At 35.5% G+C, this 15,539-nt stretch overlaps 2 protein-coding genes across 3 annotated transcripts in view; one reads left to right on the plus strand and one right to left on the minus strand.

Annotated features, from left to right (window-relative positions):
• Window positions 1-15,539, minus strand: part of LOC124536778 — a 90,873-nt gene that overhangs the window by 67,170 nt on the left and 8,164 nt on the right. The gene's annotated exons all lie outside the window — the stretch shown is intronic.
• On the plus strand, window positions 203-1,412 carry LOC124536779 (3-oxoacyl-[acyl-carrier-protein] reductase FabG-like). The gene has a single exon (XM_047113372.1). It carries the CDS (start codon window positions 317-319, stop codon window positions 1,076-1,078), a length of 762 nt encoding a protein of 253 aa, XP_046969328.1. The 5' UTR covers window positions 203-316; the 3' UTR covers window positions 1,079-1,412.

Raw genomic sequence — 15,539 nt, forward strand, 5'->3', positions numbered from 1 at the left:
TAATGTCTTTTCTATTTATAATTCTTCTTTTATTACTAACTTTTATTAACGTAATGTTAACTACATAAGTGCTGGCGATTACATAAATATACAGAGATAAAATCAATTATATCGATACATAGTACGTGTGATTGCATAACTAATAAATTTAGAATCGAGTTATTTAGTGTGTAATTATATTTATCTACAGAGTTCAATTGACTGTACAGTGTGTGATACGTGTTATCACACATACGTTGAAAAAGATTAATAAATAGGACAGATCCCAATTGATGACATTTATTCATGCTCGAAGTATCGCAGTAAATTCATCACAATGAGTTTCAAGAACAAAGTTGTGATCGTGACGGGAGCCAGTTCAGGCATCGGTGCTGCCGCTTCCAAAATGTTCAGCAATGAGGGCGCTCGCGTGGTGATGGTGGGTCGCAACGAGACCAAGCTCGCAGCCGTGGCCGCCCAGTGCAATTCGCCGCTCGTGGTCCGCGCAGACGTTTCAAACGACGACGACGCAAGACGCATTATTGACCAAGCCGTTAAGAAGAATGGCCACATCGATGTATTGGTCAACAATGCTGGAATGACTGTGGCCAACAGTGGTATACTCGGTACCGATATGATGAAATCTTACGACACTATTATGAATACTAATCTTAGAGCTGTTGTTCATTTATCTAACTTGGCTGCACCACACTTGGTGAAAACTAAAGGCAACATTGTGAACATATCAAGTATTGCTGGAACTATACCTCCCATTGGTCCAGGCTTAACGAACTATTACGTCGCAAAAGCAGCCGTGAACCATTTCACAGTTTGCGCCGCGACGGAGTTGGGACCACACGGGGTGAGGGTCAATGTGATAAGTCCTGGACCCGTTCGGACTGATTTTATGGACAATGTTAAGGATTCCTTTGGAACGACTGGGTGTTGGGACGATTTTGCGCCGAAAACTATTCTGAATAGAATATCCGAGCCGGAGGAAATCGCAGATATGATTTTGTATCTGGCGAGTGACAGAGCAAAGTCCGTCACAGGAGCGAATTTCGTGAACGATAATGGCATGCTTATTAAACGGACTTGAGTGTTCAATTCAGTGTTGTATTGTAGAAATAAATATAATATTACATGATTTATATATCTAGATACAATGTCGCACTACAAAAGAACTAAAACAGAGTCAAGTTTATTTTCTTGGTGTGCGTGACAGCTACACTTGGTATACCATACGTCATATTACTTGCTAGTGTGCGTGTTTTTTGTGTTCAACTGTTCGCCACATTTCGACGAGTTCTCAGCTTAGAGATTCTAGCTAGATATATAAAAATATTCTATATTAAATATGTGCTAATAATAAGAACGGATATGACTTATGAAAGTGTTTATGTGACTGTGATGTTTTACCAAGTGAGCATAGTACTCGTATTCACTCGTACTCAATCTCACTAAATATACCTAAGTAATAGTAGGTTAGAGGCCCGTTTCCGCTACCCTGATCAGATACTGAGCCGAGATGGTCCAGTGTTTAGAACGCGTGCATCTTAACCGACGATTGTTTTTTCAAACCCAAACGAGCATCACTTAATTTTCATGTGCTTAATTTGTGTTTATAAGTCATCTCGTGCTTGGCGGTGAAAGAAAACATCGTGGGGAATCATGTATGTGTCTAATTTCATAGAAATTCTGCCACATGTGTATTCCACCAAGCCGCATTAGAACAGCGTGGTAGAATATGTTCCAAACTTTCTTCTGAAGAGGAGAGGAGGCCGTAGCCCAGCAGTGGGAAATTTACAGGCTTGTTGTTGATCAGATACGTCCAAAGATTCAAAACATTGTAACTTTCAATATTAAGAACTGTGTGTTTATATACTTTGATTAATAATTACAATGTTGGTGGAACATAGATTACATAAAAAGATTGGTTAACATTTGTTATGTATATAGTAAATGCTTAGTAAAAATATGTCTACTATATGTGTCTGTTGTGTTTAATTTGCAGTATAAACTTCTCTTATTTACTTTATGAATTGTTTTATTAGTATGTTAACAAAATTACCAATTGCAACCGTTATCGAACACGGCATAAACTTATTGCCTAATCACTAAACTGTATTGAAAAGATTTCTCTTTGCTTTAGAGAGTTCGAATGTACACGCAATGTGTATGTTTGTTCATTTTCTCTAACACTGTAATGTTGTTCTGCCATACTTTCTTTATGACATGATAATCGTTTATGTCCATCTTATGCCTAAATATTAAACATTTCATTGATTTACTGCACAAATTTCGTAATTACCTAATCTTTCGCTATATTCACAATAAAACTTGTGTATTTTTTTAAGGTTTTTATATACACGGGCGCTGCGTAAAGATAGCAATATATTTATGTTGCGTCTGAATAAGATTACCGTTATACTTTAACATACGAAAATAACATTTTATTGACTAGAGTTCGTTAATTGCGTAAATAGATAGTAGGCGCCCGCGGTTTCGCTCGTGTTTGAGTGTGTTGGTTGTCATGTGTCAGGCAAAAAAAGCTTATATCCTTTCTTGAGTTCAAGTTTGCTTTAAATTAAATTTGGTTCATTTGTTTGGTCGTGAAAGAGTAACAGACAGACAGAGTTACTTTAACATTTGTTTTTTTTTTGTTTTATGGTATAGGTTGGCGGACGAGCATATGGGCCACCTGATGGAAAGTGGTCACCATCGCCCATAGACAATGACGCTGTAAGAAATATTAACTGTTCCTTGCATCGTCAATGTGCCACCAACCTTGGGAACTAAGATGTTATGTCCCTTGTGCCTGTAGTTACACTGGCTCACTCACCCTTCAGACCGGAACGCAACAATACTGAGTACTGTTATCTGTCGGTAGAATAACTGATGAATGGGTGTTACCTACCCAGACGGGCCTGCACAAAGCCCTACCACCAAATATATTTATAAATATTAGTATAGATTGCTGAGATTATATAACGTTACAATTGTGTCAATTTTAGCCGTACGTAGTCGGGATGATCAGTTAGTCAAATAGTAAATTTCAGTTCCCAAAACTCTGTTTGTCATAAACTCCGGAAATTTACGAAACGTACCGTCTTTTTTCCGTGAGAATATGCTTCATTGCATTCGTAAACAAAAGTAAACAGATCGTTTCCAAAAGTCTGTGCCGTTTAGTTTCTAATAAACCTTGATAGGAGTAAAGTTAATAATTATATTATTTGAATCTATATCTATAATATACCTATAGTTGATATTGTTTTATTATAAATGTGAGTTGTGTAATTGCGTTGATATACTGTTATTTCTCTTTTTTGATGACTTCAATAGAAATGTTAAAACGATATTTGTTTATTTTATTTTTGTTATCACAATTAAAAGGTAAGTTTCTTTTTAATTCCATGTATTTAAAAAAAATAGTATAAATATGGTTTTTTATTATTACTTAGTTTTTCAAGTCTATATTTTATTTCTGAACAAAAAAATTAGTGTTATAATTTCAGAGTTAATGTATATTTTATGTGAATTTCTTTATTCAAAGTGTACGTTTAAATGCCTCAGCAGATTTGGATGTATGTGATGTATAAGGTAAGTGTTACGTGATTGGGTATCAACTAAAGCCGGTGACACTTGATCTCTCCGACTTGTGTAGGATTGTCGTACCATTTGAATACGAAAGCGATTGAACAGTCTTTTTTAGTCACTTGTATACTCTTAAACACATACCTATAATCTTTCATATCGATCTCCAACATCAAAATTTGTTCAGGAATACAAAATCGTTAACATTTATTAATATCTAATTTATTTCTTATAATGAAATTTACGAAAGCTTTTTTTCTTATTTTGAAGCAATACACATATACTCTTAATAATATCATATAATCTTGTCTCGTAAAAAATAATAATTAACAACGTAATTGAAGATCTAATATAACAGACACGATATTTGAATAAAACGAGTACGTATCAATACGTCAGGCCATAAAGGTCAAAAGACAACCTTGCTGGTCTAGTGACTAGGTTACAGGAGAGGTCCGGGCAGCAATCGGTCAGATCAATAAAATAGTATGCGATTTTTCCTTGTCATCAATATATATTAAAACTCTTCCGTTACTGAGTGTCTGAGTGACTGACAGACAACGCACAGGCTAAACCACTGGTCTAAGAGACTTGAAATTTAGCACACGTATACCTTGAGTACCCTAGAGGTGCCCTAAGACGGGATTTTTCCACGGGATAGGGAATAAACGGGACTTTTAATTCAATAAGACAGCAGTAGGACTAGAGAGTTGTTAAGCGAAGTTTTGCGGAAGTATAGAAACTGCCAACTTCTATATTATGTACCACTACCGAGAATTTATTAAAAGAAAAACTCAATTACTGATCTGACCCAGAATTTGAACCCAGAAACGCAAGATGTGAGCCCATAGCAACTAAACCAATCACCGATTTAATGTTTCTTGTCCCTAATTGGCAGAAACTTAGTTATTTTCTAGAAAAGAAAATAGTTATGCATTTAATTTAGAGACCAAATAAAATTTAATTTTTGAGGGTTCAGTAGATCCGTTTACATTATTTTAGACGATCGAGGGCTTTTTTTAATGAGAACATAACGTCAGCCCTTACTTACGCTTCTTGACAGTTTGATGCCAATGTGATGAGGCCCATTTATATAGGAATACTAGTGGTGCCCACGATTTTGTGCACGATTGATATAAAAAAAAAGTTATTGCTATAGCCTAAGTTACTCCATATTACATTAGCTTTCTGTATATGAAAATCCCGTCTGAATCAGTACAGCTGTTCCAGAGATTAGTCAGAACGAACATATAGACAATTGAAAAAAAATATTTTGCTATTATACGACATTTAGAAAAAAGCAGTTATTTTAATATTACATACGGGCACTCCAATTTTATTATAAGTATAGATAGTAGTGGAACCGTGTATCGTTTTTCTGTTAGTTGCACCCTTACAAAAAGGTTCCTATAGAGATTTTATATTGCAGCGAGTTTGTGTGCTGTGAAATGGGAAAGCATGCATTGTGCGCCAGATGCCGTGCGAGCAACGCCAGAGGGCAAAGTTCCAGATATAGGTCGATTTCCGTGGTTTGGAATAGTTCAACACTCATTTTGTAAGTTTATTTATAGAGAAGATGTATGTTATTATTCTATCTATAGCCTAATTTAATAATGATAAGAGAAAACAATTACTGTGTCAGGAAATTGGCGCGATATCATTGGTTGAGATCTTGATTGATGATTAAATAAATGGTATACAAAACTGGCAAATTTCGATGCCACTCGATGGCATGTGGTACCACCTATAGGTATTGGCACTGTCAGAAACAGTACCCATGCTCTACACCTTCAACAGGCCACTAAACTTGTGAACAAAGATGTGATATCACTTTCAAATATATTACAATTATACTAATTATTTTTTCTACTATAAGTTTGGTAGCATGAGTGATGGGTAGGTGGTACCCAAACAGACCTGCATGCTTTGGTTAGTATTTATAAGACGACGAAACATATAAAAAGCAATTATGTAGAGTATATTTTGAATTTCAAATCTTATAAATGATATATCTTTGTTTCTGCTCTCTAAATTGTATTCTCGCCTTCATCATCATTAAGATGATGAATTTGGAGGCGTCAAAGCGTTACTAATTACACCAGTATTGTGGGAATACAATTGAATAAAAAAGTCCATGTAACAGCCTGTAAATGTCCCGCTAAGCAAAAGTCTCATCTACTCTTGAATTTTCTCACAATGTTTTGCATTACCAGCGCCCAAGTTTGAATTTGCAACCTTCAGCTAAGTTTTACGTATACCACTAGACCTTCTTGGCTCAAATTGATATTCTTATACAATGAATTCAAGTAACCTTAATATCCAAGATATATTAATAGTGACAATTTTATAATAATTTATCTTCTTTTTATTTATGATTTTAAAGTTTTGGGCCAGATTTAGCAATTGATGTTATATAATATGTCACTCGGATAAGTATGCGCTGGAGCTTACTGAAAACCATAGCACTGCGTGGTTATACTTCTTAGTAAAAGATGTTGATTCTTGATTCTTTATGATAATTTTTCGTCGATTCTAAATTTGTATTTCACAGAAGATTAAGAATAAAGTTAGCTGCTAAGACACGGAATTATATGATATGTGGGATATGTTTATTTAATTTATTTACTTTTAATTCTAGATTTAGGAGGTGAGACCAGATTTGCAGTGACCAATGGAGTTCTTATCCATCCGTTTTACGTAATATCACCCGCTGAAGATATCGCTCGTATACAGCCTGAACGCCTCGTGTAAATAACATATTTATATACATTTAAATTCCATTGTACATATGTCTATATAAAATGTCCAATTTGAGAATGCGTCGAGTAAAATAATGCTCAACGGTTGTCACTAAACGTTTGGCGCGTGTCAAGTGCAGTTGTCCCTCACACTAGGATAATAAAGTTCGGTCGTTTGTTTTAGTTCTTTAGTAGTTAGTGGCGGATTTATAAATGTGCCGCTAGTAGGCTATTCAATTTTTGCCGGCCAACTGACTTTTAAAATTCGATACGTAATTATAATTTATTCTGAAAATGAAAATTTATGATTTGTTTTCTATCAAACTCATTACATCGGCTTTCTCCCGATATTAGTATGATTACGAACGGTGATATTTTTTCAGTTAATAGATTATTTTTGCAAACCATTATATAGTGACAAGTATACGGATTACGGACGTAATGTGTGTACTTAAAATTATAAGATATTTTTATTACTGTAAGATAAAGACAATTTGGGCTAAATTTGCCGCCTCTATAAATCTGCCATGAGGCTCCAGCCTACTTAGTCTATTGGTAAATCCGCCACTGTTTGTAGTTATAGGACAAATAATATAAGACTTTTACTTTTAACAACTGTTAGACTACACTGCGGAATACGTGAGTTTATTTTCACTTATTCACAGTTCTGATCATAGTTGTTATATAGTGATTATAAAAAAATGTGGTTGGCACAGACATATAATCTGACTTGATTTTATACACTGCGGTTTCGCTTTATAGATGTTGATTTTACGGAGCGGCCTTAACCTCAATAAATTTTATCCGCCATGATTCAGTAATTTTTTTTACCCTCGTTAAGATTCAATGGACACAAGAACTCATTTTAACTATTCTAATATTGTTAAGTTATAATATTAAAAGTCATGCCATTAAGTTCTTAATTATATTTAAATTAATTATTTTATCTTTACCAATTTTATAAAGAAAAAATATAAAAAAATAGGAAAATTTATTTTAAAAAAATTCGACAATTCATAACTGTCCTCTTCCTCTTCTTCTTCTCTCCTTCTTTTGAAGTCTGTTTCAAATATCAAGCATATATTTGTTAAGGAGGTAGTATTATATAACGGGTATTAAGTACATTCATTATATATCTTGCTGTTCCTTCATTGATTTGATATTAGACAGAAGAATTTCAGCTGCATTGGTTCAAAAATCTAATTCTAGAAACTCCGTACCTAAACTTTTCAAACAAAATTTAAACAAAACTTTGGGTATATCTATATATACCCAAATATACTAATATTCTGTAATGATAACAGGAATAATACGAAATTCATCGTATGGCAGAGGAAAACTGAAAAGTATTCTCTGGACTTAGAAAGTTACTATCTCCCGCCGGAGTACACCGAGGGAGTCACATTAGCGAGCATAGCTCTGTTACAAATACAAAAGTATGGAGAAGGAGGCTCGGGGGGTAAACATACTTACTAATTATATTAATAAAAGCCATGATGATCCAGTTATAAGATCTTAATCGGAAATTGCAGGATCAAACTCAGGCAGGCACGAGAATAGCGTGGTTAGCTTATAATTGATACCATGCTCGTTTGATTACTATCGTGAGGAAACCTGCATGTGTCGAAATTAGTACCAAACATATATTTCCGCATTTGTTTAGCGGTAGGATAAGGTCAAAACCTTATTCAAAAGACAAGAAAAGGTTGTAACCAGCTGATGGACATTTATTTATTGTTACTTTGCTGTCATCAAATGACCTACTAATATTATAAATGCGAAAGGATGGATGTATGTTTGTTACTCATTCCCCAAAAACTACTGAACGGATTTGGATGAAATTTGGTCCTTAATATACATATCAAGTACCCATGCGAAGCTGGGGCGAGTCGCTCGCCTTTAATAAAGGCTTGATGAAGAGGATGGAGGAAATCTAATAAAAAGGTGATGCCAATTTAAACATAAGGTTACTAGAATATCTTTAAACATTTTCAGCACCAGTGCTGCCAGTATGTTTGCCGATAAAGGGCGCGGGGACTTTCACGGATTTATTTATAGTCAAAATGTCAGATGGTAAGTAGTAAAAAGATGATTTTAAACGTCGTACTCGCTGAGCAGCTCTCTTGCCTCTATTGGATTCTTCTCCTCCTTCTCCTTGGGTTTCCTAGAATTAATTAATAATGGAAAGAAACCTAACAGTTTAATCAATCAATTAGAATGATCTTGGTACGTGGTGCTTTGTACAAGACTGTAGGGGTAGGTACCCAATAATCTAACGCCAAATAGCAATACTTTGTATTATGTTTTCCAGTTTGAAGGATGACTGACCCAGCTTAATTACAGGACAAGAAACATAACCCATTAGTTTCCAAAGTTGATGTAGTATTTGTTAAGTAAGGAATTATTAAAATTTCTTACGATACAAATATCATTGCGCAGTAGGAACCAATTAACATTAGGTGATCTATTTTCCTGTCAGAATGTTTGCTATATAAATAACTTCAGACGTCAGTAAAATGGAGTAATCTCATGTCACAGAAGAGGCGTTAAAGCAGCAACGATGCAATTTCTAAAACGAGCAAATGGTTCAAATAAAAATATGTATGTTGTAATAGCGTTTGTTGTAAGGATTCTATCTTCTGAAATTTAATACACCATTCCTTCGTAAGGTAATCGGTTTAATAATAAAATATCAAATGTACTTTTGACGATTTCCGTGGTCGAGTAGTGTGTATACCGGTTTTCATGGGTACGCCACTCCGAGGTTCCGGATTCGGCTCTCGGCTGAGTCGATGAAGATTATCATTAGTTTTCTATGTTGTCTTGGGTCTGGGTGTCTGTGGTACCGTCGTTACTTCTGATTTTCCATAACACAAGTGCTTTAGCTACTTACATTGGGATCAGAGTAATGTATGTGGTGTTGTCTCATGTTTATTTATGAAAAAAAAACTTTTATCTTTGGCCATCAATAAACTTGAATCTCATGTTAAAAATACATTAATAAATAAAGCGTATTGCCCAATAAAGATTACTCAGACGATAAAAATGCGTGTTTGTAATGCAGGATATATAATGATTTAGGTAATTGTATCTAATTAACATAACTAAATAATTTAATTGGTGGAAACGAACTGCGTTTCTCGCTGGTACAATTTTTTTTACATTCTACAATTTTATAGCATCGAGCATAAGAAATTTTAAACATTCATCAGATCGTCAATGCTTCATCAGCTTTTGGGAATTGAGGTATACCTTGTGCATGCACTTCCTGGCTCACTCACCCTTCAAAACCAAACATCACGAAGTATTGTGGTGGAAAATTTGACTGGTGCATATCCAGACTTGAGAAAGGCCCTTTTACATTAACTGAATCTTCTAGACCTACTCGTATAAAGTATGTGAGTTAATGTTGTTATAGAAGCAGGTTTTTTCTTCGTGGTCTTTTGTAGATGCTCGCATTATCAGCAAAATTAATGCTAATCTTTTAATCGCAGAGACGGGTGAAGTTGAGAAGGAAATGTGGAAAATGAACTACATGAGCAATCAGGAATGCGCAGAATTTTACTTTCAGCACAAGGTATTAGAAATATAATAATAAAATTTAGTATTTTTATCTTTATCTTAAGTATCTCCTGAAATTCCAATAATATTCGGTAAATATATTTTCCAATATTATTCGATATTTTATTATTTCACTTATTATACTTATACTATGTATGTGTTGTTGTTTTTGGGACTTATTTATTGCTTTGCAATGATTTCTTCCCTGGAGTGTTATTAGACTTCCTGATATTCTGGATTCCAACGCTTAGTTGGATGTTATTCCTTGCCTGGTTTTTTGCTTTTTACTCGAAATGAACTCCAATATTATAATATAAAAAAAATCTTGAACTAATTTGAATTTATTGAGCTCTGAACAAGAGATTATATTCTCATATTAATTAATATACTTGCAAATTGTTTCCTGTTATCATTCAATTCAGTTTAATACTTTTAGTATTCGATATCATTTACAGTTGAATCACAAGCTAATGTCTCCAAAGAACCCGCTGTGCGCGGTGTCCACTCAGACAGAACCCTGCGTGTGGGACGGCGGCGCGGCGCTCGTGACCAGACAGTCTTGGGGCTACTGGACACTTGTAGGTATTTTATATAAAGAGGCATGAAATTTAAGTCTATATTATCTTAAACTCAAATTTGAGAGATCGTACTTAATGGTTTATTAAGGTACCATGTTTGAAACGTGACGTTTTTGCTGTTCTTTTTTTAAATGTTTTATACAGATGGCAATCTAGTATGTAAGGAAAAGTCGGATCAGTTGATGGTGGATTATTTTTTTCACGCATTTGTATTTCAACGCCCGCATTTACATGGAGTAGCGTGTTAGAATAAGCTACAAGTTGTCTGCTTGGAGAAGCTGTAGCAGTGTAACAAAATTGATTACTTTAAAAGTAAACGAGTGCATTTGAAATGAATTTTTCGTGTGCGCGCATGTGTTCTTATGTGTTTATGTTTACCCAAAAGTCAGGAGCCATCTGAAAATCAGTGCTGTGCATTACCACGGCTTATATTGATTTAATTATTTTCTTGTATACAATCGATGTAATGTATGTGTATGTGTAGCAAAATAATTTAAATTGGTTTAATGGTTTAAATATTTATACATTAATATTCAGACCAGAAGAGTGTAGAATAAAGTAAAAGTAATTACATAGAATAGATTAAATATGTTTTTAAAGTTGTTACCTATTTTTGTGCACCACCCGATGGTAATTGGTCACCACTGGCCATAGACAATGAGGCTATGATAAGCATTAATAACCATTCATTAAAACGCCTTCACGTCACTAAGCTTAGGTATGATGTTGTGTTCCTTGTGTCTGCAGTTACACTGGTTCACTTACCATTCAAATCGCAATACTATACTGAGTACTGCTGTTTGGTGGTAAAATGTCTAATGGATAGGTGGTGTCTGCTAGACGAGCTAATATAAATAAATAAATTCGCTCTAAAGCAGTGACAGTGCTTCGTTTAAATTCCTTGTTACGTGTTTTAATTTATTATTGCTCTAAATTTATGCTCTAAATGGTAGTTGGTTTTTCAACGAAAGCCTTCGAGTGTTACATCATAAGTCAGTGCAGGTCGACGTTTCATTGCCAGCGCACTCACATAGTGCTTTGGATAGCAGTATTGACGACCTCCATGGTCGAGTGGTGTGTACACCGGTTTTCATGGGTACGCCACTCTGAGGTCCCGGGTTCGATTCCCGGCCTAGTCGATGTTGATTACCATTAGCTTTCTATGTTGTCTTGGGTCTGGGTGTTTGTGGTACCGTCGTTACTTCTGATTTCCATAACACAAGTGCTTCAGCTACTTACATTGGGATCAGAGTAATGTATGTGATGTTGTCTCATATTTATTTATTTAGTATATCTCACTGCAAACGAAACAAGCACGATAACTTTGGCACGCTGGAATATTTTAGCAGACGCGTGACGTGTAACGCTCTGTGATATATACGTGACGATAGCAACAAATGTCGAGTGCAACACTGTGATGGAATTGAATGATGTGTCATTGTATCTCACTCATGTACCGAAATGTGAAATAATCCTAAGGTTTCGCTTCAATACCCTACTCTCCAGATTCACGGTTTTTCATATCCAAAAAACAATTAGTTTTGCTCATTAAGAGTATATACTATAATCTACATAACATTAACTTTTATTAAAATACTAATATCGCTTAACCTATAACCTAACTTCCTACCTTTTCAGTAAAAGACAGCCATTAGTCAGCAGCTTATAAATACCCTCCTAGAAAGATTTTCTATTCGTAAACAAAAAAAACTTGTTTAAATAATAAACGTCAAAAAGTACGTATGCATAAGATTTTAAATTAACATGGTAAGTTATTAATTACGGGATATTTACCATGTTTTTTATTTTTATTCGTTGGAGCTCGATATTTTGATATTATCTACGTATATCTTATTCACGAGACTGTCCAAGAAATAAAAAAAGTAAAATAACTGTACGTATAAATAATAATAAATAATAAATATGAGATAACATCACATACATTACTCTGATCCCAATGTAAGTAGCTAAAGCACTTGTGTTATGGAAAATCAGAAGTAACGACGGTACCACAAACACCCAGACCCAAGACAACATAGAAAGCTAATGGTAATCTACATCGACTCGGCCGGGAATCGAACCCGGGACCTCGGAGTGGCGTAACCATGAATACCGGTGTACACACCACTCGACCACGGATGTCGTATACATGTTAAATAGATACTCATTATTTATAGTTGGGATTCAGCGTCCGCGGCCCAGGCTGCGGAGCACCCACGCGCTTCCTCTATATCCACGACTACCTGCAGTGGATCGATCAAATTATCTCATATGTTCCTCACATACTGAGGGGGGAGGAACAAGCGCTTGTTTTCAGAAGAGTCTCACCAATCAAACTTATTATGTATAACGGTAAATATCTACATATATTATTAATAATATACGTGTAATTAACTGTCTGTCTGTCTGTCTTGTCTCTTTTTCACGATCAAACCGCTGAACTGAATTGGTTGAAATTTGGTATGAAGCAAACTTGAAGTCCAAAAAAGGACATAGACTACTTTTTTTGCCTGACACTTATAGCCTAAAACGCGGGCGACTATTAGTAATTGAATATAAAATTAGTAGAGACCCACTAACATGTTCAGTGGTCGAATAAACTGTAAAGGAGCGATACTTATCTAGTCTGTAGTAAGGATTGGGATACCATATGTATTTGGTGGTAAGTGATCACTCACATTGCCAACTTACGGCTTACCTTGCATTTCACCTTGCCAATAAGGTGTCGTGTATCGTGTACCTGTAGTTACACTGGCTCACTTACTTTTAAAACGGGGACATTATGCTTTATAAACGGTATTATTGGTGGTGAAATATATAGATAGATAGATCATCTATCTATCTTATTGAGAATATACATATGTATGTTTTTTTAAGCTAAACTTCAAGTCCCGAAAGAAATTGGTGATTGTGATCGTAGGACGAGAGGCGCTGTACTTTATAAGGATAATTCTGAGTTACTTGTCAACAAGAATTTTGTTCAAGGATTTTTCTTTGTAAGTCAAAAACAAACGTAATCTTTTTATTAATGCTATTACCGATTATAATCTGTTTCTTTCCCAAATTGTATTTGAGGTCCGTCATCTGTTCTGACGTGATGCAGTCACAAACATCCACCCAAATTTTCGTATGTATGTTTCGTTATTTAAAAATACGGTTTTTAATGTGATCTTTTTTAATTGATAAATTGATTTAAAATGAAGGTTTATATATATAATACATGCATATTACTGTAGAGAAACATGATGCATTTAGAGATTTCGTTTGCGATGTTGTACATAAATATTTTTTGCGAACGCTACATGCAATAATGTATCATAATCATATCGCCGAAATAAGTATAGTACGATACAACTTAGATGTAGCATCAGCAAAATTCGTAAAACCGATCACATCCGAATTAAATAAGCTATCTCAAATTATCAATGTTTATTTCTAACGTGAATATGATCTTTAAACGAACGTAATAACTTGCAATATCATATGGACTAATATATTCGTCAATTTGTCACGTCGATTTATATGCACTTGCTTTCTCGGGTCGAAATGACGCAAGAATCTATAGCGACGAATAATGCAGTGATAGGGAGCTATTTTGTAAATCGGCAGGAATCGTTTTTATTGAATTTGCCGATGCCACATCTGGGTTGTGTATCTAGAAAGGTAAATTGATATTCAATTCCTCGTGTAGATGTCTATGGCTCAAGTGGCGCAAGTGAACTGCGCGACTGTCATCTTGGACGTGAGCTCGCGCACCAACGCGGCGGTGTGGATCGAGCACCACTGCCACCGAGACTACACGGGCGACCGCCAGGGAGTGCATTTTAAGGATGTTAGACCGTTAGTTGCCATTATTTTATTCAACCAATATTGACCCACCAATCACTGGAGAGCCGAGTTGGCCCAGTGGTTAGAAAGCGTGCATCTTAACGGATGATTACATGTTCAAACCAGGCGCTTGCCTGGTTACCACTGAATTTTCATGTGCTTGATGTGTTTATAATTTATCTTAAGCTCGCCGGCAAAGGAAAACATCCTGAGGAAACCTGCATGTGTCTTATTTCAACGGAATTCTGCCATATGTGAATCCAACCCGTATTGGAACAGCGTGGTGGAACATGCTCCAAATCTACTCCTTAAAGGGGGAGGAGGCCTTAGCCCAGCAGTGGCAAATTGGCAGGCTGTTGTTGTTGTTGTTGTAATCATCGGTTAAGATGCACGCGATGGGCCATTCCGGCTCGTGATATTTATAAATATTCTTTATGTTTTACAGACGAGATTGTTTCGTTTACTTCAAAAGCGTAACTTTCATCGAGTTCCGTTTCTACTTTTCATTCAAAGCCACGCTAGAGGTCACTCTCTACGGCAAGGAGGAGGTGCCGAAGTTCATACCAAACCCGTACCCCGTTACCGAGAGCACGTACAACTGGCTACCGACCTACTCGTACTTGAGAGATACGTATTTTGTCCCAGGAACTTCCTGGTGGTGGAGCATGTAGTATAAGTATTTTGTGTAATATTAAAATATCTGTCATGTCTGTCTGTTTATTTCAGTGTAAATATTCTCTTATATGTATGTATATAATACTAAAAAAATATGGTTAAATATTTTTAATACTAATATTTCAATAAATACTATGTAGTAAAAGAAGGTTCTTTTATTAAAAGGTTATATACGTAAAATAAACAGTCGAGATGGCCCAGTGGTAAGAACGCGCGCATCTTAACCGATGATTGCGGGTTCAAACTCAGGCAAGCACCGCTGCTTCATGTGTTTAATTTGTCTTTATATTTCATCTCGTGCTCAGCGGTGAAGGAAAACATCGTGAGGAAACCTGCATGTGACATATTTCATAGAAATTCTGCCACATGTGTATTCCACCGCATTGGAACAGCGTGGTGGAATATGTTCCAAACCTTCTCTTCAAAGAGATAGGAGGCCTTTAGCCCAGCAGTGGGAATTTACAGGCTGTTGATGTTTGATACGTAAAATAAAAACAATCTTCCACATAATAACTAAATTGACAATATTAATAGTTGATATGAATGGAATTAAGTATGTACTAAGTTTACTCGTATTAAGTACTTC

The sequence above is a fragment of the Vanessa cardui genome, chromosome 17 (assembly GCF_905220365.1).
Source record: "Vanessa cardui chromosome 17, ilVanCard2.1, whole genome shotgun sequence".
In the NCBI taxonomy this organism is placed as follows: Eukaryota; Metazoa; Arthropoda; class Insecta; order Lepidoptera; family Nymphalidae; genus Vanessa; species Vanessa cardui.

Bases quoted from the DNA above. Each gene is read 5' to 3' on its own strand.
- LOC124536779 (XM_047113372.1), top strand. From the start codon at position 317: ATGAGTTTCAAGAACAAAGTTGTGATCGTGACGGGAGCCAGTTCAGGC.